This window comes from Pteropus alecto, unplaced genomic scaffold (genome assembly GCF_000325575.1).
Source record: "Pteropus alecto unplaced genomic scaffold, ASM32557v1 scaffold65, whole genome shotgun sequence".
Lineage (NCBI taxonomy): Eukaryota > Metazoa > Chordata > Mammalia > Chiroptera > Pteropodidae > Pteropus > Pteropus alecto.
In genome coordinates, this window is record NW_006439191.1 from 5,050,270 (window position 1) to 5,077,895 (window position 27,626).

Consider the following 27,626-nt stretch of genomic DNA (forward strand, 5'->3'; position numbering starts at 1 on the left):
GTTTTCTTGACAAGAGGGACATTGTCTCATTCTCTTCTATAACTTTTGGGGTATCTAGCACCATGCCTTGCCCCTGAGTAGGATTCAGTAAACATTTTCATGTTAGTTAAAATTAATAGATAAAGCAATCTACCCAAAGGCAAATGAAGTTTTAACCTACAAATAAAATGACCCTACTGGGTTACTGGATGGACTGGTCTTGAATTATTTTGTCCCCATTCATATTTGCTATATTTACAGTATTTTTTTTTTTTTTAAAAATTTTAGCTTTTGACCTGTATCATAGTAGAATGCAGAAAAAAAAAAAATCATTTGCTTCTGGAAATTTTAGAGACAAACAGAAAATATAGCACAGTAAAATTGACCCTAGAATTTGGAGTCATATTGTGGGTTGGCACTAATACCTAACATCCAAATTGACTTTTCTCATTAGTAAAATAAGAACAACTATAGGACAAAGTACGAATTGTTATGCGCGCTAAATGAGATATGGGATAATCTCTTGGAAGAATGTCCAGTACATGTTAAAACTTAATAAAGTAAGATAAATTTATTAAATACCAAAAGCAAAGGCAACAAAGACAAAAATAAATAAGTGGGTCTAAGTCAAAATAAAAAAGCTTCTGCACATCAAAGAAAACCATCAACAAAATGAAGAGGCAACCCATGAAATGGGAGAAAATATTTGCAAACCACCTATCTGATAAGAGGTTAAATATTCAAATATGCAAGGAACTCATAAAACTCAATAGCAATAAATAAATAAATAAATAAATAAATAAATAAATAAATAAATAACCCAATTAAAAAATGGACAAAGAACCTGAATAGATAGTTTTTCCAAAGAAGATAAGCAAATGGCTAATAGAGTTTTGAAAAACTATTCGCCATCAGTAATCATCACGGAAATGCAAATCAAAACCACAATGAGATATCACCTCACACCTGTTAAGGTATTTATTATCAAAAAGAGAAGAGGTAAATGCTGACAAGGATGTGGAGAAAGAGAATCTTCCTACAATGATGCTGGGAATGTAAACTGATACAGCCACTATGGAAAACAGTATGGAGCATCCTCAAAAAATTTAAAAATAGAATTGCCGTATAGCCCAGCAATCCCACTTCTGGGTATGTTACCCAAAGGAAATGGAATTGTTATCTCGAAGAGATGCCTGCACTGACACGTTCACTGCAGTATTATTCACGACAGCCAAAGTATGGAAACAACTTAAGTGTCTATCAGCACATGAACGGATAAAGAGAACATGGTATACACAATGGAATATTAATCAATCTTAAAAAAGAAAGAAATCCTTATATGTGGAATCACTTAAAAAAACAAACATTGAATTCATAAAAACAGGGTAAAATGGTGGTTGGTAGGGTTTGAGGGGATGGGGGAAATGGGGATGGAAGAGGTTGGTGAAAGGGTACAATCTTTCAGTTGTGAGATCGATAAGGTCTGAGCATCTAATGTATAACACAAAGGCTATAGCTGATAATACTGTATCCTATAATTGACATTTGCTTAGAGAGTGGAGCTTGTGTTCTCACACACACACACAAATTGTATAGTAAACCACAAATCATTGAAATGAATTCTAAATTTCTTCGAAAACTCACCATTGCCTGTCACTTGGTTATTGCACTTATAAGAAAACCAAAGTAGTTGCCCATGTGAATCATTCCCATTAATGCAATGCTAATTCCTTTCCTTAGAAATCTGTAATGCCAATTTTGGCTTAAATGGATAGTATCTGACCTAAGACACTGCAGCAGATGAGCTAACTGAACGTCAAGATGCCTAATATCTATAGATAAGCCATATTATGGCTAGCTCTTCTTTAATCAAAACTTGATTAATAAAAAACATTTACATTCCTAAGCAGTATTAATCAAAATGATTTCTCAGAAGAATTGTTGCCAATTCTTTTCTTTAATGGACTCAGAGATAAATGTGAAAGGAAAAGCATCAGTATTTCGATACTATGCATTAAGCCTAAATAACTCACCATCTTTAGTGAGAAAAAGTGTGTGTTCAATGCAACAACATTTTTAATTAGAACATGATTAAGGGCTAGGATAGTTCGAAATATAGTCATCGCCTTGATAAATTGGAAAGGCTCATTAATTACCTTCAGAGTTTAAATAATTTTGAATGTTTAGGTTCTCAAACAGCAGGGATATCTAGCTCCATTCTTGTTCTGAACAAACCATTTATGTTCCATGAAGATTTTGCTTCTTCATTTTCTAAAATTTTTCACCCATTTAGGTAACATATATATCCTCTGCTCTCTTTCATATGAATGTTTAAGTCCTGACCCAAGGTTCAGAGCTGGTGAAAGGTGAAGAGAAATGATTGGGAATAATCTAAGCTGGTTTACGTTGTCTGTAGACCTGAATAACGGCCAGCATCTATCCAGTGCTGGTGAAACGTTTTACAATGTTCTCTCACTGGCGTCACATAACAGTGATGCAAATCAGGCCTTTAAGATCCCCTTTCCTAGATGAGAAACAGGACGTTCAAAGACATTTGTGCAACTGTTCAAGACCAATAGGGAAACTAAACAGGGGGAGAGTATTCCACACAGAAACCAGCATTTCCTTTTCTGAGATAGGGGAAAGAAATGACGCATCCATAAGACAACATATAGTCTTTGGAAAATAAGTGTATTTGTCCTGTTTGTCTTTAAAGAAGGAACTTACATATGTGTATGTGTGCGTGTGTGTAGGGTTGAGGTAGGTGGAGGAAGGGATGGGCTTCTATAAAAAAATCAAGTGTTTGAATAATTTTAAGTAGCAGAAAGCTCGAAATTTATTTATAGTTGCCTGAATGATATATTTTAGAAGCTTACCGCTTTGTTTCTCTATTAATTAATTAAGCAAACATTTTATAAAGATACGGTGTTTGCATACCGTCTGATGTGGAGGAATAAATGATATACAAATGAGTTAAAATCTTGATTTTTCTAGAGCTTAGAGTGTTTTGATAATACTATTGACATTGTTCAGGTAATAATGAGATAAAGTGAACCAAGGTTTACCTGGGAGGTATGAGAATGTCTACCATGCTTTAAAATAGTCTTTGAATAATCTCTGCTTTTGGAGATAATTTGAGAAATGTTTCTTTCCTTCTTCCATCTGATTAAAATCTTTCTTCACCTGGACTCTAGTTTTGTTAAGTCGTGTCTATTCATTCTGGATTTTCAGATGGGTCCATAAAGGCTCCTGGTTCCTTGTTCCTTCAAGCCCCAGGACGGAACGATTGCCAGGTAGATATTTTCCCATCAGGGACTCTCCATTTTCCACAACTCATTCTTCTGGTCTGACATGCTCATCAACAAACATTTATTTCTACAATAATTTGGTGTTCATCAATACCTAGGTCTGTTTCCAGGTTACTATTTCAAAAAGCATAGTCGCTCCCTCATAAACCCGAGAGTTTGCACAATAAATAGAAAGTTTGATTTGGATTTAGGAGTTAAGCTAAAGACAGGAAGGAATTGCTCTCAGGAGCAGACCTGAATGTGGATACTAGCTCTGTTGTGTAACCTTGAGGATACTGTATTACTTCTTCGAGATTCACATATCTGATCTTAATATGGTGATAATATTATTTGTCTCCGAGGGTTTACGTAAGAATGAACTAAGAGATACAGCAGAGAAAGTGCTAATCAAAGTGTTCGGCCCATAGGAATTTAACAGATGGCAAATATAGACAAGTACTATTGATGCATATTATTGTAATTGACCGCTTTTGCTTGGGGTGGGTGATCCATGGTTTCTAAATTTGGAGCACATCAAAATCACCTGGGGGAGCTTTAGAGAACATCTAGACTCCTTGCGTCCCTCCCAGGAGATTCTTACTCAGCAGACTCGGGGTTGAGACTTTGTCTTTGTCCAAGCTTTCCAGGTCATTTTAACGTTTGTTCAGGTTTGGAAACTACAGGTATGGACTGTTGGCCCGTTTTTCAGCCATGCCTGTGATGTAATAGCAGGGAGCTATGACGAATACCGAGAAAGCTCGAAAGCTCTCGATTGTGAGCAAATAAACAACCTCTGGTTACAACAGGTTTGTTTTCTTTCTGTTTAAAAGATATATTTGGGACTATTCAGGAACAGAAAAATGTTTTTATTATCCAAATCAAAACACAGCATGAGGTACTTTCCAATAAAATCAACTGTAGATTATACACAAGTCAAAATCATCTGCCTGTTTACTGAGTTCAAAATCCTTCTAGGCACCAGAAAAAAAATTTAATTTAAGATTTTAATCTTTCTATATGTTACAGGGTTTCTGTAATAGATTTTGTGCATCTGAAACTAAAAGATTGACAGGTCTGGATATTATAGATTTATTAACCATTGGTTATATGGTCAGAGTTAGTGGGTAAAGCATTTCTACAATATCCCCTAGGCTGGGCTAGAATGAACAATTTTTATAAAGCTTGAGGTAGACAGAGTTAAGGTTATAGTAAAACAACAAAAGTTGTGTTTTATTTCACAATGATCCTTTCTAAATGAAACATCATACATTAGACATAAAAATACGATGTCGAACTCAAAGGAGAAAAATGAAAAAATGCTGGGAAATTTGAAAGAAGTCTTAAAAATTTACTAACAGAGTCCTGTAATACACACTTTTATCATTTTGAAAATGGGGGCCTTGGGACCTAACAAATGTTGGAGCAAATACATTTAAAATAATGAATAATTAAAGGCTAAAATAATGAATATTTAAAGGCAAAAATAATGACCTGAAAATAACCATCACTATCTATAGAATATTCTAAAGCAGATAATGCCAATTATAGAAATGATCTCAGTTAATCTTTACAACAACCTTACACGTAGGTACTATTAGCCTCTCCATTTCACAGATGGATGTAACTGAGACTCATGGAGAAAAACCCGACTTGTTTAAGGTCACCTAATACGTGTCACTACTGGGATATGAACCCTGGTTGTCTCATCCTTCCTACCTTAGTCACCATGAAAGAAATATTTTCCAAATCCTTACTCTGTGTGAAGTCTTCAGTTTAGTGATGGCTATTTATGTGTGTAATAATGTTAAAATGACAGATAACTTGATAAACTATGAAACTTCTCGATCACACGGTTAAGAAATCATCAACTCTATCATCCTAGACTTTCTCTCATTGTTGGATGGGCGAACACCCTGCTCTGAATCTGAGAAGTCTCCAGTCAAGAGGCTGAATTTGGTCTTAAACCAGCTCTTTTCTGCCTTACTTTTCTTTGTGGCGCAAAAGCACCACAGCGCTATAAAAATGCCACGGAAGAAAACCAGTGCTGTTCTGTGAAAGGAGAAATCAGTTTATAAAGGGATAGGTAAGTTTGCGCATTTTCCACTGCAGGCGATTTGTGTTTCTATCCACTGAAATTAAGAACAGAGTTCAAGACTATTTTTGGTCGTCAAACTTAGATAAGGGTTACAGTACTTAAGGACACAAGCCACCGCTATTGATTATTCCTTCACGTTTTGTTTAACTTAATATGTCGCATATTTATTTTAAAACAAAGGCGAATGAAATCATTTATATTTAATATCTTAGAGCAATTTACATTGTTATTTGCTTATAAAGCTCTTAGATTTTCTTCTGTGAATTTGACCAGAAAAAGGTCCTTTTGTCTTTGTTTTAGATTATGACATTGGACAGAGATTAGTTTATAAGAATTTAAGTTGTTTTTTTTTTTAATATACAGTAGGCCTTTATGTGATCTTTATGACTATATTACCTGTGTTGACTGAGATAACTGTTCAATTCAATGAAAAATATGCCTTCGCTGATGATTTCATGGAATGGGCCCAGTGACAGGCAAATACCTGCGAACCAATTATTTTTAGTTCCATGTTGAACTGTGGCTAAACTTATGGGGACCATAGGGGTTTGTTTTAATTTCACGCTTCAATTTCATCTTCAGACTAGATATTAAAAATAAATTCACATTATCTTTGACGTGCATTTAACACCTTCATCAGTTTTAAATTTTACTGAAATAAAACCTCTCCATGTACCTTATGCTAAAAGACAGAGGAAGCCGACTTTGCTCCCCCATTCCTATGCCACAGTGTTAATGCTGTCAGTTTTTACCTGTGGACAGTGCTTACATCAGAATATAACAATGCACTAAAGCACAAAAGCAACCTGCTAGGGACTAACTGGCCGAATGAAGGCTATACAGCTTGGAGAGGCGTAATTCAGCTACCGTAACTAGTTCCATGCCAAGGGGGAGGTAGGCTATCGTCTTCCTGGATCCCCCATTCACTGCATAATATAGAGGGAATCATATGATGATTCAATGTACGGGGTCCCAGAAACATGAATATTCAAGGTGATTCAGACCTGTATGACTTACCTCTGATATATATGAATAAGACGACAGATTTTTAGGCTCTGGTACTTGAAAGAAAATATTGCTTTGATAGAAGAGTCTATATCTGTGTATCTATGTGTCTTTATCATCAAGTCTACATCTATATCTATACCTATGTATGTACGTATTTATGCATACATACATTCAGGAGTGTGTTTTGGATTATTTTGTTTATATTTGTCCAGGAAACAGGTTAATTCCTTGTGATTTACCAAATTCACATTTCTATTCTTGTTTCCATTTTTCTAATTATTTTAACCTTAAAATGTTTTAAACACACACACACACACATTTTATTTCTTTACCTGGTGTGGTCCAAGCTACAAATATGGAATAAGGCCCAATTACTGTGACATTATACGGAGGCTGGATTTCTTCTGGTGTCGATACAGGTGTTTGCACAATATATTCATCACTAGAACTGCTGCCACCTCCCGTGGTGGCTTCCAACTTGTAAATGTAGCTATATCAAAAAAAAAAAAAAGAAAAAAGAAAAAAAATGTAATAAGGCAGTGCACAAGAAAACTGAACAATGATTGCTGGGCTTTCTATCTATTGCTGAGTCCTAAGTTTGGGTCAACTTGCAAATTCCTCGCTCCCTGTTTAGAAACATCTCCACAGACTCGGTGGATTTTCTAGCACCGGAAGCATTATTTCTTCACCGCCACTCTGTGCCCCTCCCAACTTTATTTTTAACTTTCTAGTAATTCATTGCTTTCTTCAGAGATTTCAGGAAAGTCCTGGAATGTGTTTGTGGATTGTGGAGGATTCAAATTAATCTTCTCCATTTTTAAGTGAGTTAAGAGTTCAAGGAAATATGTTTCGAGTAAGATGTTTCTAAATTGATCTGTTCTCCACGATAAAACTAAATTGATCTTTGCCCTCTGCAATAAAACATCTGTTGACCTAAGACATATTTCGTCTCTACTGAGAAGCGAATGGGAATGAATTGCAAATATGTGGAACTTTTTTCCTTAAAATCACTCATGTCTATACACAGCGTAATGAGTAGAGAAAACATTACACCAGAAGAAAAGGTAGCTGACGTGTAACACAACTCTTTAAATTTCTTTTATTGCCAGCTGAGAAATATGTTTCTGTAGATAATCTTTAAATTTAATACTTTTTAATATTTTATATATTTAAAATTTTTCATTCTTTTATTTCATGTAAAAGTCTCTCTATATATATTTCCATTTTTTTTCTTTTAAGGAATTTTGTCTACTCTGAAGACTAACGTAATGAGTTAGCACTTGAATCACTGACAGATCTCATCAGCTATGAAATGGCTAATAAATGAGGGAATTAATTAATCCATTAATTTAATATTGTTTCCATTGGAGATACACTCTTTTTCAATCCTGAACAATCTAAATATCTAACTGTGTGGTTGGTAGTTTGCTTTTAGTTTACCTGCTGTTGGGCTCCAAGTTTTTATCAGTGAAACAATGCTCCTCTGCACCAGCCAGGAAAACCAAGTTTCCATCACGGCTCAATCGATACTGAGAAATGAGGCCATTGGGCTCTTCTGGGGGACTCCAGCATAATTCCACCGCTGTAGAATTGATGATAATGTGTTGAGGTGTCACCCAAACTCCTGGCAAGAATAACGCAGTAAGGTTTTATTGTTAGGATAAAATAAACACCTCATCTAAAGTCAAACCATCACCTCGCAGACTATGATAGTTCGTTGATAAAAATATCTCGTGGTGAGCAACAAAAATATATTTTATTTACTTTGCAGGTGAAATGCATAATTGGGTGCAAATATATGTTTTTATTGCTTTATTTTACTTTTGAATCGCCTTTAGAAAGTGAATGTCAAACAGGTAGTGGTGGAAAATTTCTCCATCGTGACTGTTACTCTGAGTGTAATCAGGCCCGAAAGACTATCCAGGGATTTAAAACTTCAGCAACTAGAATTCTTTACCTAGAATACATGCAAGTCATCATAATCTGGGATTTACCTGAAGTATCCAGTTCAACACCGAAGCACGCTTCTCCCTTTGCCTGACACCATGTACTGTACCTCTCCCCTCCCTCTCTCAGCTCCTTCTTCCAGGCCCATTTACTGGCTCCTCACCACTCCCGAACCTCAAATGTATGGACTGCCTCAGAGAACCAGGACATCTCCTCTCCTTCCCCTCCTCTCCTCTTCTTTTCCGAAACTCACTTTCTAAGTGACCTCCATTTAGTTTCCATTTTAAATATCACCGACATGCTGAACACTCCCAAATACCAATCACTCCACTAAAACTCTCTCCTGAGCTACAGACTCATGAATCTGTCTATCTGACACCTCCAATTGGATGACTAATTATTTATCGAAAACTTAAAATGTCCAAAATGGAACTCTTGGTTTCCATGTCTGCGATCTATTCATCTCCCAATATTGTTCATCTATCCATTTTCTTGGGCAAAACAATTATTCTTGACACTTTCACTTGTCTCATCCCTAAATATAATCTATTGTCAGGTCCTGCATTCTACTCCAAATGTATATCATTCTCTATATCTTTATTGCCCCCGCTCCTGATCTAAGACACATTTCTTTTCTCTTTCATAGACTCCTGTCACAGCCTCTAAACCAGTCTCCATGTTTTAAATCTTGTCCTTCTCTATTTCATTGTAATGTTTATAAAAATTTTATATTACATGGCAGTGCAATCTTTATGAAGTGTACACCCTTGTTGAAATTATTCACATAATTTCAATTCCTGATGATAACCTGTGTGGTCCTACATTTTTCTGGTTCTGGGCAACCTGACACCATTCTCTCCATTGTTCATGAAGCTCCAGCCACACCAGACTCCTTTGTACCCCCAGAATGCTTCACGTTCTTTCTCTCTGCTTGGGACACCTTCGCTCGTGACACCATGGGAGTTTTGCACTTTATTCTTAGTGTTCAGTGACCTGTGTAAATATTCCCCAATCAGGGAGGTCTTATTTGACCACCCTTCTCTAACTCTAACCTTAACCCTACAATGTGATCCCAACCTAGTTTCTATCATATGCCCTTTTCTATTTCCCCGTTAACATTCATAACATCACAATCATCTTTGATACTATCATTCTTTATATGTTGTTATGACTGTCCGGTCTACTTCTTTCTCCTGCTTCATTATAAAGTTAGCTCCACAGGGGAGGGATCTTCTCTCTTATTTGTCAGTCTTTATGGATAGCACGATGCCTAATACATGTTGACTGAATAAATTTATGATAAATAGAGCTCCTGTGAATTACTATGTTAAGCAATCTAGGCAGTGCCAGAGAATGCGAAGATGACTGAGATGTGGCTCATTCTTTCCAGGAGTTTACCTCTCTGTATAAAAGACAAAATATGTACACAAATAACTGTAATTCAAGGGCAAATGTTCAAGTATTCTTACAGATATACAAACATGTTGATGGACAACCTAATGACGAGGGAGTTCAAAGCCGCCATTTCATGGTGTCATCTAGGTGTGCTCCGAATGGGCACTGCAACTCTCTTCTTCAGCTTTTAAAAACTCAATTCAATATTAGGTTCCCTTAACTAGTAGTTTTTGTTTGACTGTTTCTCCTGTGTAAGTTACTCAGTAAAGAGGAAGATCCTGATAATTAAAAATCTTTTAGGAAATTCAAATTCAATTTATTTAGCAGCATCCTGAAAAAAAATCAAGATGGATTTCAAAATGGCTCAAACTTACTGATTTTCTAAGGAACAACCTGTTCCTGAAAAGGAAGTAGCTCATTTTGTTCTGAAAGCTCACTTTATATTAGATACTTGGACAAATCCACAAATCACAGTACACATTTTTTTTCCAGGTTTCTCTGCCAACAGCTCCCAGTTGACTCAGCCGACTAATTGAAGTTCTGACTTAAACATGCTATTAACTTGTTGATTTAAGAAAAGTATAAAGGTTTATTCACAATCTGCTTCCTGCAGTCACATCTTTCTTACCCTGAAGGATATATTAAAAACCACCAAGAAGATGAGAAAGGCTACGGCTTACTTTCCAGTTTGAACCATCAATAGAGCCCAATGAAATAACATGAAGCGACATTTGGGGTTTGCATTATGTTTTCGGTAAAAGTTGAGTTTCACATTTGTACAGGCTGCTGAAAGCTCTGTCCACGCTGGTAATAACACAGTGTCCACTGGTTTGATTTATAAGATGAAACTGAAATGTGGAAACCAAGGGCTGTGTTTCTACTTGTACAATGAAATGGAGACAGTGTTATCTTGGCAGCTGCGAGAAATCTTTGCTAGAATAAGGCTACCTTTGGTGAGATGTCTTAATGGGTCCCAGATGGAGAATCTGTCCCTCTCTCTGAGCCCGAGTCCCAGGCGGCTTCAGAAAACCTTTTCTACACAATAGAAGGGCAGAGTTAAGGCAGTTCAAGGAAAAGAAATGGACAGTTCCAAGGGAAACCACTTAGAAAGGAGGGTGGGATGGGAAGAATAGGTAAACTAGCAGAGCTGGAGAAGAAAGCAAGGCCAGAGGAAACTTTGGTGGGTCTCTTGACATCATGTCTACCATAAACGGAAGATGTCGGGGTGGCTCCACAGTGTAGTGGCTAGCACGTCTGCTTTACATGCAGAAGGTCCTGGGTTCGTGCCCCAGGTGAAGCCACCGGTACCTTGGCATGGCCAGTGGTACGTGGTATGGTATGTGGGGAAGCACAAAAGACTTGATGGACTGGCAGAAGTTAAAACTTGAGGGGTCTATTTTGCTGTAACTTGAAGAATTTTTTTTTTTTTTCCTGGAAGGAAGTGGTATTTTATGGAGTTGATGATTGTGAGATACGCCTATTTTGACAAAAGGGGGATATAAATTGGGATGGGAATACGAGAAAAGGAAAAAATGACTTGAGTCAGGAAGACTAGGAAAATCAGAAGTTACAAGGCTCTGAACTAAGGCAATGGCAGAAAAGATGGAAAGGAAGAACAGCTAAAAACGATCCTTATGAGTTAAAATTCATAAGATTTTATGAAGAATTGCACACTATAATCTGATGAAAATAGAAGCAATAAGAATGACAAGTTTTGGGTTTCAGTGATTAGGTGAATGCTGGTTCTTGAGAGAGAGAACAAGGAAGAAAAGCAAGTTCGAAAGTGGGTAGAGATTTTAAGCATTGACATACCGAGGTCGAAGTATATGCAAACCTCAGTATAACCAAAAAATAAACGTCTCGTACACCACTGTACACAGAGGCTTTAAATCCATGAGTGTAGTCTTTGTGAGAGCTGTAGAATTTGCTAGTTCTCAGCCTTGATTAGGAATTAAAGCCAGTACTTGAGACTTTCAAGGAAAACTGTTGAGTTACAAGTGTAAAAGGCTGTGGGAGAATCTAAAGGAACCTCGACAGTTAAAAGAAGGGCAAGAGGGAGGAATCTGGACCAGAACAGAAAGACGTGTCTTCTTTTCCTTTTTTTTTGTTCCCACACTATCGATGCTAAGGAGAAGCACGCCCACAGTTTTGCATGACTGAACCCTGAAACGAATTAGAATCCGCTGGTATGGCAGGAATTCTAAAAAGAGTGACCATCCAATTCAAACTCTTCCCTACTTAAGGGTATACAATTTTCTAAGGATAAAATTGTAGAAAATTGTGTCCAAGTTATCAGTGAAGTCATAATACGCATTAACTTTTTTTTTTTTGTAAGATTAAAAATGAGAGGGAAATGAAAAAAGCTCAGGGTGGCTACAAATAAACACTCGTTTTATTTCTCTCTGTATCTACTTAAGACGCTCAAATGTTAGACCATCACACTGTGTCCGATTCACTCAAATAGGCATTTTATGATTAGCTATGTTTGGGTTGTTCATTTAAAACAATGTTTGTTTCTACTTTACAGTACAATGGAGCCTCATGTTACTGCTGTCTGTTTCCTTGCAACTCAAGTTAAACACGCAGACCACCTTTATTCCACGTATAAGTTATTCGGCATGGCACTCAGGCAGCCAGAAAATGGATTCTAAATCCATGTTTCGTCTGAGGAGGAAAGTCCATTTAGTTTATTACTCCTTTGAACAGTTGTTTGCGTTAAAGGATAGGTGCATAAAGCTAAAAAAGAAAAGTAAAGAGAGCATTTCTCATCTCACGCTCCCTGCACTATTGAAAGCTATAATTTTTAAGTCATGAAATCTGAGTCCTTTCAAGAGCTCAGAGAAATCTGAGCCCCTTTCGATTTTACGTTTGTGGGAAAATAGACACATATTGTCTAAGAATTTAAATATATGAATTCGATGAGTAAACATGAGCAAGAGACCCTGTTACTTTATCAGGCTTGAGTTTCAGCCAAAAGTGGCTAGTACATCCTTTAGAAATTATCCATTATCATCAAAGTATCCATTTGATAGTTTACCTTTCCAAAAAATCCACTGCTGGTTTCTTCCTTTCAAAGGAACACTAAGCTTTCTGACATGAAGCATTCTTTATATAGAAAACATCATTAGTGAACTCCTGGTGAGGAGCCATATGCCCCATATGTGGAATTTTCCATTTTATTCCCCATTTACTGGTAGGAAGTTCAGGTTTAATATTCTGAGGTACAACAATCCCTTTCATTAAAAGAGTAATGGACGAGCAGTACCTGACTCCATGATGGTAGTTAACATTGAATTTCTGTTTAGAAACTTATTTACACCTCTATTTCTTCACATGGAAAACAGGTAGATAATAAAGAATAACAAAATAATTGGTCACTAGCCCAAGCTTCTGAGCATATTTTTCTCCTAAAAGTGAATGACACAACCCATCCAAGTCCCCAACCCACAGGTAACCATTGCTATCGGTGTGGTGTTTACGCTCCCAGCATTTTTTCTATGCATTTATTTACCTATAGAAATGAATACCATCTTCTATTTACCTCTTTTATACATAAAATACCACACGTTAGTGTGCTTCTATAACTTCTTCTTTATATGTACAGATTATCTCATGTTTTTAAACTGATGCATGGAATTCCGGAATGTGAATATACTTGAATATATTTAGCAATTCCCCTTCTCATGGATGTTAAGATTGCTTCTGACACTTTGCCACTTACCAACCAAACAAAATATGGTTCAATAAACATCCTGGTAAATGCCTCCATGTGAGGCTGTGGAAAAGTTATTTTCTGGCATAGATAATGAAAATGAAACTGCTGTGTCATGAGGAATTAACTTTAAATTTAACAGCTATCGTTAGTTTGCCTTCTAAGGTGATGGTCCCACTTTACTCTCCCTCGAGACATGTTTGATTGTACATTACCTCCGTTGTTCATTTGTCAAAATCCTTATTCCTCATGCTCCATCTCAGAAGTCGTCTGCCCATGAAATCCAACTAGATGTCTGTGATGGGCTGTAACTGTTCCCTCCTCAGATTAACCTGAGCATTCTGTCATTTGTTTTTCTCTTAATATCACTTTCAGATGCTCTCCCTTCATATAGGGTTGAGTACCTGTTGTACCTGTCTACTTGATTCTAAAGTCTGGAGGGCGGTGAATGTTTGAGTCACCTTCAGCAGTGGGCATGGTGCTTCTTATATGTTAAGGAATATATGTGAAATATATGTAATACATTTCCTAACAAATACAATATAGCCAGAAATATTTAACTTCTGATTTTTTGAGGAATTTCATATCCGAGTATATAATAATAATCATGTTTTATATATAACACCAAATCTAAAAGGTTAATGGATTGAAAGCAAACTTCACCTTGGGAGGCTTATAGTTTAACCAAACCTGAAGAATGGAAACTTAGAATATTATTTTATTTCTGACCTATCGACTTTAGTCCTCCTTCCCTGTTATAAAAGAGCTTAAAGAGTTTAGTTAAAAACGTCATATGAAAACATCTTCTCCCAGATCATGGGTATTTTTTAATTACCTCGAGGTGCTGCCTGCAGTGTCTGACCTAGAAAAGGCTCACTGGAAGTGCATCCAGCAGATGTACAAGCTGTAAGTGTGAAGCTGTAGTTGGTGTATGGCTGGAGACCTAGAAAGAGCAAACAAGAAATAAAGTTCATCTTGAGAGGATTATTTATTATCAATTAAGCACCAGAAGTAACATGCAGAGCTGTAAATATGACATCCAAAAATTTTAGGAGCAGAAAACACCCTTTCGTGAAGATATGAACTTCATAAGCAGGGCGGTATTAATAGAAATTTCATTTATTATTGATAAAATAATACATTTTCAGCCTTAGAAGATATCTTAAAATTCATGTAATTCACCCACCCATCCTTCTTTTGATTCCCCTGCATGAGATGTCACTGAAGGGGCTGTCCTGCCCAGGCCATTGGAGCACCCCGTCTCCCAAAGAGCCCGTTCCATCTCCGAGAGCTCTAGACTTGTTTCGTTTGAAAGTCCTTCGTTACATAGTGGTGAACTCTTTCTATCACTTCCACCCCTAGGGACATATAGAACAAATCTAATTTCTTTTCCACATGACAGTTCTCTAAATATTTGTCAACAGTTCTCAAATCCCCCCCGAGCGTTCTCTTCTCCAGGCTAACCAGCCCACTTTCAGCAACTGCTTCTTAAATGAACAGGGTTGGAAAAAATAAGAAGAATGATAGATTCAGTGTTCAGTAGCCCCAAGCCATATTCAGCGAATAGTAATACCAACTAACGCCCCCTTTTCCAACTTTGCGCTTCTTCGCCATATGCGCCCACATTTGCCATCTCACACTTCTGTAGTTTTTTGGGGGTCTGTTGGTTTTGTCTTTACACGTAGATGAAACATAATTGCATGGGAGGATAGTGCTTATTGTTTTTTATTCAGAATATAATGCAGCACAGTAACTGCTCAATAAGCTCTCGGGGGGAAAAAATGACAACCGTTTACAATAGAATTTCTCGGTTATTAGATTTCACTCCCTGGCTGGTGACCTTGGGCAAGCTACTTAGCTTCTCTTTGCTTTGACCTACTGATCTGTAAAATGGGGACTCACAGAATCCAGCTTCTAAGGCCGTGGACAAGATGGAGTGTGCTACTTAGAACGATACTTTAGCAGAAGTAAGTTTAAGACTCAGCAGCATTTAACAAGGAGTATATTGAAGCTACCATTTCTTGCCTGCATTCTTGGGAAAACTCAAATAATGCCAAAGCTTTTTTTTTTTTTTTTTTAACAGAACTTGGTCTATATGTCAAATAATTGGGCTCGGTTATAACGTGGATCTAGTGATTGCTATACTAACTTTTCATGAGTTTTGAACGACGTTTCCACATATTTTGTTCTTTTGATGGGGTGACTCTGACTCCAGACATCCATGTGTCACTCTGTCACTTCACACACATTTCTGCTAAAATACTTCATCTTTAAAGGTTTTGAACACTCTATCTGCACATTACACCCAGCATGTTTTATCCCCTCAGATTACTTTTCTTCTCCCCTAGCTTTCAACATCACTTGATGTTTTATTATGCATCTGTTTATTTACGGTTTGTTCCCCCCGCCACTGTGATGCAAGCTCTAAAAGAACAAGAACTTTGGTCTGCCCACCACTGTTTCCATCGAAGAGTGACGGTCACAGAGTAGGTGCTTGTGGAATGACAGAAAACAATTAATTAAGCGGATCACTGAGAAGTGGAGCCGTGGTCTGGGTTCTCGCTGAAGCAGCCGCGTCCGCGGCTGGAACCGCTCCTGCACGCAGCTTCAAAGCCCTTTCTTTGCATTTTCCTTATCAGTTTAATGAAAAGATGCAGATACTTATTTGATTGTAATCTTCCATTTGGTTGCTATGGAGGATTTACACAATTTTGATATTTACCTGATTTATAGATGAGGAATATGATGAAAGATCTAAGCCATATCCAAGCCATGTATACTTGATAAAAGCTTATGGAAAAATGCTGAAGATTATAAAATACAGAGCTCAAAGGAAACGGAAGGAAACATCCCAGAATGTAGGTCAGAGCCTGCATCGGCAAGCTGATTTAACTTAGCCCGATGGTGTCCCCATTTACCGCCACTCCCGAAAAAGGGGGCCTTGACCCTTGTAATACCATTTTATCTATCTTACTGTCTCACTTAGAATGTAAGCAGTTTGAGAGTAAGAATGGTATCTTGAGGGTTTTTTTTAAAAAATCATTTTTCCCCAATAATGCCTATTTTAGGTGTTCAATGTCTGTTAAGTATTGTTTAAAGATGATCGAGCCCACCCAAGTGCCCCGTAAGGGTGTTAGGGCTGCAAAGCTGTGATAGGAACAATAACCAGCACAAGTGTGATTTGACAAAACAGGTCCTTCCCCATAATTCCACCTTTATCTCTGTCCATAGCATCTATTCACTGAGATTTTCCTCTAGTTGCAGAAAACCATTACATAACAACAAAAATTAATACAATTCGTAAACAAGTGTTTCCTAGTTTTTGTTTTTTTGTTTTTGTTTTTGTTTTTGTTTTACTGAATGTCAGACTTAAGTAAGGCTGGTAAAAATGAAGCAATATTTGATTTTTCTCTGGAATAGTCTGACTAAAAAGAAAAAGCCTCAATTCTCTTGTCTGGTCTGATTTCAGACATGCACTGACTCTTGAAGTATATTTTAAGACAGGTCTTAGAAAACCTGTCATCACAGAAGTGTGTTAAAGTTGATTAGAAGATTGAGGGTATTTGCAAGGAGGATAGTAGCTCCAAAGAAAATTCATGTATATAAAAAGAGAAATTATTCTTTCTTTACAAAAATCTTTCTGAAGTGAATTCGGTGGCATCCGTTTCATATACAGCCCAGAACACCAGAAGACATACTCAGAGAGGGTGCAGCAATGGAACAGTGAGCCCTTTGGGGTTTTTGATAAACTGAGAAAGATGTGCCAAAGAAATTCGTACAGGCGTTTAAGTAGGATTGGGTGGGTTGGCCTCACAGAGGAGGGGGCCAGCGCTGGTGGAGGAATGTATATCTCTTAAAGCCACTGGAATACCAGACTGAAGCATGGGATGTAGAACTGAGCCTTGAATTAGATAGCACAGGTCAGGAAGTCAGGGAAGTTCAAAGACATCAGATGAGAGTGGGAGGCATGAGACCTCAGTGGAGGGAAGGGATGGCAGAGTTAGTGTAATCTATACGTAGTTTGTTCTCAAGAGCTGTTTCTGCCTCTGAAATGCGGGCCAGTTTAAAGAGCCAATTGAAGCGAAAGGTAGAAATACGCATGCTCATTTCAGCTGGCATTTATCAGCTTGTGTCATGCAAATTCATATCTGCTATATTTACTTTCCTGACTCCATTCATACTTTTTATAACCATTTTTTTTTTCTCCCTGGGAGAAATCAGTCTGTTGGCCACTATCAGGCTTTGTGCTTTGTTTAGATTTGACTTCACCTGAATCGAGGAGTATGCATTTGATTCTGGCTTAGACACTAAAATCAACGGTCAGATAGAGAAATTAAGAAAATAATCCCATTTAAAATTGCATCAAAAAGAATAAAATACGTAGAAACGAATTTAACTGAGGAGGTAAAAGACTCATTTACTAAAAACTAAAAGACATTAATGAAAGGAATTGAAGACACAGATAAATAAAAAGATATTTCATGCCTGTGGATTGGAAGAATTAATATTGTTAAAATGTCCATAAAACCAAAAGCCAGCTAGGACTCAATGCTATCCCTATCGAAATTCTAGTGACATTTTTCCACACGAAGTAGAACAAAAAATTCTAAAATGTATGTGAAGCCACAAAAGATTCTAAATAGCCGAAACAATCTTGAGAAAGAAGACCAAAGCTGGAGGCATCACATACCCAGATTTCAAACTATATTGCAAAGTTTTAGTATTCAAAATACTATGGTATCGACATAAAAACAAACACATAGATTGATTTAACAGAATAGAGAGCTCAGAAATATATAATTAACCACAAATATATATTAATTGACCACACATATATGGTCAGTTAATTTAACACAAAGGGGCCAAAAATACACAATGAGAAAAGGACAGTCTCTTCAATAAATGATGTTGGCAAAACCAGACAGTCACATGCAAAAGAATGAAACTGGACACTGCCTTACACTACACACAAAAAGCAACTCAAAATGGATAAGTGACTTGAACATAAGATCCCAAACCAAAAATTTCTAGAAGAAAACACAGGCAATAAGCTTCTTGACATCAGTCTTGGACATGATTTCTTGGATCTGCCTCCAAAAGCAAAAATAAATAAATAGGATGACACCACACTAAAAGACTATGCACAGCAAACAAAACCATCAAAAAAATGAAAAGGTACTCTAATAAACAGGAGAAGATATTTGCTAAATATATACCTAATAAGGTGTTAAAATCTAAAGTACATGAATAAAGAACTCATGCAAGTCAATAAGAAAAACAGTGCAATTCAATTAAAAGATGGTGAGAAGATCTGAATAAACATTTATCCAAAGAGGACACACAGATGTCTATCAGCACATGAAAAGGTGTTCAACACCCCTAGTTATCAGAGAAATACAAATTAAAACCACAGTGAGATATCACCTCACATCAGTTGAAATGGCCATTATTAAAAAACAAACAAACCAAAAAAAACAAGCAATAACAATTGCTGGTGAGGATGTGGATAAGAGAGAACCCTTGTGCACAGTTGGTGGTAATGTACATTGGTACAGCCACCGTGGAAAACTGTATAGAGGTTTCTCAAAAAAGTAAAAATAGAACCACTATATGATCCATCAATTCTACTTCTACTTCTTAAGAAAATGAAAACACTAATTCAAAAAGGTACACATACCCCTGTATTCACTGCGGCAGTATTTACAATAGCCAAAATGTGTAAACAACCTATGTGTTCATCAATGAGTGCATGGGTAAAGATGTGGGGCCTATATACAATGGACTGTTATTTGGACATAAAAAGGAATGAAATCTTGCCATGTGACAACACAGACGGACCTTGAGGGTATTTTGCTAAGTGGAATAAGTCAGAGAAATGCAAATATCATATGATTTCACTTATATGTGGAACCTAAGAAACAAAGTAAATGAGTAAATGAAACGAAACTCATGGATACAGAAAACAGATTGGTGGTTGCCAGAGGGGAGGGAGGAGGGGCAAAACGGGTGAAAGGGTCAAGAAGAACAAACTTCTAGTTATATGTCATGGGAATGTAATGTACATCACATGGTGACTAGAGTCATTAATGTTGTATATCTGAAAGATGCTAAGAGAGTAAATTTTCAAAGTTTTCAAGACAAGAAAAAATTTTTAACTTTGTATGGTGACAGATGGTAACTGACTTATTGTGGTGATCACTTAGCAAGGTATACAAATATCAAATCGTGTCACACATCCGAAATTAAGATGTTATATGCCAATGATACTGCAACAATAAAAACAACTCAGAGGTTTTGCCATTGTTGATTTTTACCCCTCTTTTCACAGTACTCTATATATTAATTAAATATTTTTTACAAGAAATGCAGTTATTTTCAAGAAGTTGGCTAGTTGATTACATAAACAGCATTTTAGCTAGAGTTTACTGAATATTTACTTTTTGGAGACCTTCTGTGGATTTCCTGTGCATTAACACAGTGGAGGCCCTCACTAACCCATGAGCTACTGCTATTATCTGCTGGTTTTACAGATAAGGGAGCCACGGCCTGGAGAGTTGGAAGAACCCACCTATGACCACAGAGATAAGAGAGGGTGAGGCCCGGGAAGAAATCTGAAGGAATGGGCTGAGCAATTAGGTCAGGCTTCTGAGCCTTAGAAGGAAAATACTTACTTAGGTAGCTCAAAGCCCAGTGAAAACTTCCAGGGATATGAAAAATCCAAGTGGGAATACATATTTAAGTAGTTCCCTATGGACTACTACCACAATCTGCATGTCAGTGCTGCATGTCACGAGAGCAGGCTGACGTTAGACTATTTGGGTTCAGAGACTTCCCATCTAGTAACTATGACCACGGGCAAGTTGTCTGACCTCCAGGTGCCTCAGTTTCCCTATCTGTAAACTGTGGGCATGGTAGTGTAGACTTGCTTAATTAGGCTACAGACTCACCTGAGGGAAGGCAATATTAGAATCCCGTTTTCTACATTCTATTTTCTAGGCCCTGTATTTTTCATGCTTTAGAGGAGTGGATTACTAATAGGCTGATTCAAATGCTCTGTTATAAAAGCATCGACTGCCATTAGGCATAGATGATTTACATGAACTAGATGACCTTTCATATATATGACTCTGTAAAACTCAATAAAATCAACACATTTCAACTGGAATTTGCTGTCATTTTAAGTAAGTCTCTATTGGTAGTCCTTAAAATGAGATATATGTGAAATATTAGCAACAGGCAATGGAAAGGGCACATCAATTGAAAAGTACTCATGAATTGATCAGGATGAGAAGAAGGAAATAAAGAGACGTCTCAAAGGAACCGTTCTGACTGTAACTTAATCCTGGAGTCTAGAGAGTAGAAGGAGAAATGAAAACATCATTCAAGTGCTCAGCATCGAATTAAAAAAGTGGGAAATCGCAGCTGTGGAACGGAGAAAGGCAAATGCACGGAGACAAGCTAAGTATCTAACACTGCAGCATAGGGAAGATTATTGTCTGCAAATTCCCTGAATCCCCTATAGGGAATCATGTTCTTTTTTAAAGAGGAGAGGCATACTGTAACCAAACTCTTTACAATTACACCTTTAAGTCACATTACTTTCGAGAATAAATGTGTGTTAAAAAGAAACCACAAAAAGTCTGTCTATGGATTATAAAAATATAATTTGGAAGACAAAACTTATGCCGATGGAAGTTACGTTTGATGTCCTCCATAAAGAACAGCTTGTTTCTAATTTTGAATCTCCAGATAGTCAGGAAAAGGCAGTTTGTCCACTGTAATTTATGACAGTGCTTCTTCAAAGCACGCATCTAGTCATCCTATGGTGTCATCTGTTACATGCTAAAGAATTACCAAATAGTCCTAAAGAATATGTAATTCCACAAGTTCCTCAATCAACGTGGTTGGTGATTAGCTCACATGCTGAGAGACCTGGGTTAAGCTAAAAATGGTCTTGTTATGTTAGCAAGTGTTGTACAAGCTGTGGATAAGTAACCAGTCCCAGCACCAGTTCACCCGAATTGTATGTTTGGCCCAGCCCACCTGACTCACACACACACATGCTCCTGGGAAGCACTTTCGCTTGCCCTCATCCACCGTGGATCGCACTAACGGATCCCCCCTGAGTATCTCTGCTCATGGAGACTCCCAGGAAATCCCAACATCCACTGGCAGCCTTGGCTGCGATGGGTAGAACCGTATTAGGATTTGAAACTTTAGATCGATCTCTGTGAAAATCTGCATGCTCAAAACTGTCACACAAGACACCAGGGAATTACTTCAGAGACAACTAAGGTGCACTTAAATTATGAATTGTTTTACAAAATGTGAGAAGGATTTCAGGAGCTCATAAGCTACAGTCTCTTTTCTGGGTAGTGCTGTCCATCATGGCCTCAGCGGCTCGGCACTCCACTTGGTGAAGCCAGTGTTTTGTCAGCAGTGAGTAGCCACTGATGCTGTCCGCTTCTTATACCAATACTTTAAAGTATGAGTTTGGTTGCTGTCTTCTATGAGCTGGACGTCGAAACAGCAAAGCGAAGGGGCTCTTGCACTGGAAATGCCTGTGACACATTGTCATGACTTTCACTTCTGACTACTTGTGCAAGCTTATTTGAATAATTCAATATTTAGGATATTTTACATATAGAATATATAAACTTGCATCATTATATGTATACGTATATCTTAATTCTGTAACTTATATAAAATTGTAGGTCACAGCTTAGGCCTCCTTCTCTAATATCTTCGTGATCAGATTCATCCCAAGCAGCTTTCCAAGGTGAGCCGCTTCTTCAGCAGACTCTCTTTCCGAATATAGGTCAATATGAAGCCTACTATTAAGACGTCCAAGGAAAGATCCTTGCCTTTGAGTTTTGTAACCCTATTTTAATAATTTTTCCTCTCTGAGTCTGGTGTTGTACTAGACTGAAGAGGCTTTTACCTACATTTTTAGGCAGGGTTTTCTTCTCTACAATCAAAATGTGGCATCAGGTGGCACCAAAGTCTGATGTCACTCAAACGCTGACAACAAGGACATGCAACCCAGGAAGAACAAGACTCAGAGAACTGTTGGCACAAAACTGAAGTAGTGATTGCCCAGGCAAAGAGCCTTGGGATACCTGCGATTTCAGGGGGCAATTTTTTTTTCTATAAATATTAGTGTCCAGGCAGCTGTTGACTCTAACTTGTTGGCTATAATACTGTATCCATAAGAATGTTTAAAGGACGGAAGAAACAGTGGTTGATGTTTTGTTTTGTTTTGTTTTTTTGCATGTAGTCAGGTGCAAAGTTTTCCTAGGAAAAATAAAAATAAAATGAATTGCCACAGCTATTTTCACAGGTCTGTCTGGTGGTCAGCAGGCAGGGAGCAGATGGGGGAAACACAGTCCAGAGACTGCAAACTAACGACAGAAGAAACTTCTGGAAGTGTTCTGAGGACATGATTGTCATCTCAGTTTTCTTCCTGTGTGTGTCAACTGCAGAAATACACCGCCGATCAATCCAGACTGCCAGAGATCAGAGCTGGTTTCATGGGCACGTGACCTGTGTTCTCATCCAACGTCTTATGTTCAGAAGGACCCCATGCTTGATTCAATCCTCTGTTTTCAGACTAGAAATTCTTAATGTTTGGGGTTTTTTTTTAACAAAGGGGCCCCACATTTTCGTTTTTCACTGGGCCCTGCATATTCTGTAGCTCACCCTGCCTGAAATTTAGATGTGTCTGACACATCTAAATTTTATATCCGATCAAAATGGAATGTAGTCATTTAGATACTAGTTTACTATTCATTCAACAGATATTTTTGAACACTTAATCTGTGTTAAGTACTGTGATAGGTACCTGGCATAGTATCCGTGATAAGATGGCTAACAGGAAGCTATTGTCTCTGGCCTTAGAAGCTTTATCTAGTCGTTGAGGAACAGAGACAAGAGAAAAGGATAGTGTGACAAAGTATAATAAACGCCATGACAGCAGAATGTAGGCTACTACAGTAGAGTTACCTAAATGTCAATCTCCTTCGTAAAGAATTTCTACATTTTGTGATATCGATGGTTAAATATGTTCTCTTTTTCCCAAAAGTGATGGGGAGGCTGTTTTAGTCCATTAAGAGCACATTGTTAGGGGTTATGCCATTTTAGCACAGGAAGTTCTCATGAGCTTCGAAGAGGATGGATTCAGAAGGCAAAGTATCCTTTCCTTGCTAACGTAATGCTGGTGGGTCTCCTCTTTTAAGTGAAATGCAATGCTGAGCAACTTTTAATGAATGGTTTTAAAAACATTTCCCCTAGCGTTAAGAGACACATAAGCCCTTAATATATTTGCTGCTAAGGAGGATATGATTAATTCATTGTGTTCTCAGTGGCCCTAATTATTCAGTTAATCCCTTTCCCCTCTCCTCCACCCCAATGCTGAAATTAGGAGGCCCACGTAGTCAGCGGCGGTAACCCGAAGCGAAACAATGCCGTAACCGACATCCCAATTGTTCTGTGCAGGCTGGTGGCCATGTTTCGTAATAAGTGATATGAAAAGGTCTTTTATTGACAAGCTGCCATGCGCTGTTTGCATTAGCGAATATGAGAAGGCGGTGGCTGCTGCTCCCTCGTCCCCACGGTATTCGGCTCAGTGAGATAGCAGAAAACGCTTCAGTTTGCTTAAAGCATTGATAACACCTCTAAATAATTAACTGAGGACTTCCTGTCTTCAATTACTTAATGCTTTTTTTAACATCTTGAGAGGATTATAAGCAATTTATGGATTTCGCATGATGAGTGCATTTGCCACTATTCCCACAAAGCATTTACAGGATCATGTTTCTAAAGCTTTGAGGTAATTAAAAATAAGCATGGAGACAATGGGGCTGAGGCAAGGTGCTCACTTCCCTGCCTGTCATTTCTTAGGACCTAGATTTCCAGGCTCCAGGATGACTAGTGCTACAGCTTCATTAGGATCCACGGTTACTTAGGGAACGCCAATGCTTTGGAAATGATGAGAAAATCAAACCATTTATCCCCTGAGGTTCAGGCAGCTCTTCGATCAAACATTGGAGATGAAATGTGAAATACATTTGATTATTTTCGCTCACTCCATGAACTCAATAAAACAGTCATTCACATCCTAATCGACTTCTGTACTGAATTCGGTCAGTCAGCTAACCATGGAACAGAATTTTCCCTGGCAGGTAAAATATGCTAACACTACACAGATCGCAGGGGTTAGATTATCTAATAACTTGCACTGTTCCTGTCCCATCGGGGTGGCATGTGGGAGGCTCTGTAGTTGGTCAGGTTTTGCTGGATGAGGGTTATTTCCTCCTTCAACGAAGAAATTTCTCTTGAGGGCTGCATTGCCAAGTGAAGGACTCTTTCAATTTATCTAAAACAGTACAGAGGGATGGATCACGTGGATTCTAAAGGCTTCTTTCCACTTTATAATTTTGTAAAAACTTAAAAAAAACTTTAAAGTATTTATTCTACTAAAAAAGAATTCTGGCATTAAGTCATGTGAATGAAATTCTCTCTGGTTGTGAAAATAACCGTTAAAATTACAATGAAAAGAACTTGTAGGGTGAAGAGTTTTTAAAAAAAAATATTTGCAATTATTTTATAATTAATGAGGCTATCGATCCTGTTGGCTTGAACCTTACAATTGCATTGGGTTTGTTGGCACATATATGCTGGTTTCTAAAACATGAGACCCAGTATAGCCAGCGATAGTTCAAAAGCCAAAGCCAACTAAGTGGGTAGATCCGGTAGGAAATGGCTTCACCTTGTATCCCAGTTTCTTGGGAAACATTCACTGGCACAGAGTCTTAATGTGCCTTAACTTGGCTTTCACAACTCTTTAATTAATATTGCATTGTCCACTTGAGGTCATTCTTTTAATTTCCCCCATTGCGTCCTGTATAGAGTTCTGACATAGCATCGTTTGCACTGTATTTGTAGTTATTCCTAAACTTGGCACTGTTTTCGGTTACTGAGGGTTTCTGAAGAGCAGCAAATATTTTTAATTACTTTGGGGCACTTAGTATACTGTTTAGAACACGGTGAGCAGGTAACATTTTTTTGGCGGGGGGAGGGGAATGAGACAGTATTCATTTTTTCTTATAGACAGAGGTAGTGAATGCCTCCAGCACTCTGAGTAAGCCTTTCTCATGTGAATATCAAAAAAAAAAAACACCCCTCACTTATCTTATAGGGATGTAATGAGAATCGAATGTGTCAAATTGCAAATAGATTTTTAAAATTATACGGCTCCAGATAAACGTAAAGTTTTATTATGTGAAACAATGCTATTCCAATTACTTGTGATGATTTTCATTTTAAGTGACATAAGAAATTAAGGGACACCACTGATCATCTGAATTGATGAAGGCTTTTCCCATCTCCGTTATCACTGATTTACCTCAGGATCTTCAGGTAAGGAATGCAATGTGCTAGTACACAAATATTTATGAAGCACCTTCTGCAGACTTATGGCACTTTAGAAAAACAGGACACTCTGTCAATGAATGCTTGCTGCATGTCAGTGAATTGTGGAGTTCAGAGCAAATCATGATGAACTTATTTTCCCACCTGTGTCTGACAGCCTGTGCCGCCTCTAAGGGAAAATCAGGCACACTCTTCCAGGCCTGTCTGCATGTCTATGTGAGATTTGCTGTCTCTAGTATCAGTGGCCCCCGCAAGGTGTGGGGTCCGAAAGGAGAGCCTTCACGCAGGGCCTTGGAGCAAGGCTGCTGGTGACGGGGAGAAAGTAAAAGTTTGCAGACACTGCTCTGTGGTCTCAGAATCTAAACTTACACACCTGTTTGGGATGATTCATTAGATCTAAATAATGAACTAGGTTACTTAATATCTCAAGTTTTTTTTTTTTCCTCTTTTCTTTAAAGCAGGGCAAGGTTCCTCTGTACCCTGCAGGTTTGTGATGAGGACTGAACAGACAGTACATGGCGAGTACTTAGGACAGTAGTTGGCACATATTAAGTCCACTTACTGTCTCAAACATTTATTTAGCACCTACTGACATGTCAAGGATTATTGTAGGTGCTAGCAGGTAGAGAAGGTCTCTGCTCTCCTGAAGCTTACACTGCAGAGCAGGGAGACATAAGAAGGCAAATAGACAATAAACACAAAAGTTATCAGACAGTGAGTGGTCAGTGATTTAAACAAAACAGGTGATAAGAGACGGTATGCTAGACTGGGTGAGTCAGAAAATGCTTCTCTCCTTTTCAGAAGTGACAGTCAAGCTAAAACATGTCAACTAGTACTACAATCATTACGAGTAATTATCTAACACTATACTACTATACTGTACTATTATACTACTAAAGCTAATTATGTTATAATAAAATAATGCAATTGCTATGAATTAATGTGAATAATGAGTTGTCACAACCAGTCAACTGTCAACTAGTCTGTGTATTGATTACCTCCATAGTAGATAAACGTTAGCCTCTAGCTGATTTTCCTCTGCCTTCCAGTACATTCTTGGCTATCTTAGTGCCATTATCTATGAGCGTATCCTTGGGGAATGAAAATGCATCTTACTGTTTGTCTGAAAAAGTTAATACTGATGCAAAAACCCTACACAAGATGCATATCAAAGCCAAATAGAAATTATTTCTGAAGTGATCTGCCGTTGTGGCTTATTGCTGCCAGTGTGGGCTCTTCTATTAGCGTGGATAAGTAGGCTCTGACCATATGTCAAGAGAACACGTCCTTTTGAAGTGACCTCATATATCAAACACACACCCCTGGGATACTTGGCCCCCCCTAAGCACAATGACAGACTTTTCTGCTAGGTTTTCCTTTTTTTTTTCCTTTTTTTTTTTTTTTTTTTTACCTGTGACCGTATGCTGCCTCCTGTGAGTGGTGTCAGTGTAGATGAGACCTGTCCCAACCTGCCGGAGCTGGTACTCCTTAATGACACCGTTTGGTTTCTCGGGGACATTCCAGCTCAAACGCAGAGCCTCTGCACTGAGCGCTGTGACTCTTGCTGGCAGGATGCTCTGTGGAACTCCTTGGGTTGTGGCTACAACTACCTGCAGACACAGGAATTAAACGGCAATTTATTGCGATAGTACACTAGGTATTCTGATCAATGAGAATGTCACTTTTGTTTTAAAATGTTATTGTCTGGCCTGGCAAACCATTAGCAGGGGCTTGGAGAAGCAGTCCCCTTTTTTGATTCTTTCCCTCCCGTCCT

At 37.9% G+C, this 27,626-nt stretch overlaps 1 protein-coding gene across 1 annotated transcript in view; it reads right to left on the minus strand.

The window, feature by feature from the left end:
- Nucleotides 1-27,626, minus strand: part of USH2A (usherin) — a 564,162-nt gene that overhangs the window by 83,799 nt on the left and 452,737 nt on the right. Inside the window, exons 54-57 of the mRNA XM_025049837.1 lie at nt 27,264-27,462; nt 14,259-14,366; nt 7,810-7,993; nt 6,702-6,859 (exon numbers count right to left, since the gene is read on the minus strand). Of these exons, the coding sequence (XP_024905605.1) occupies nt 6,702-6,859; nt 7,810-7,993; nt 14,259-14,366; nt 27,264-27,462 (649 nt within the window). The remainder of the gene's footprint in view (nt 1-6,701; nt 6,860-7,809; nt 7,994-14,258; nt 14,367-27,263; nt 27,463-27,626) is intronic.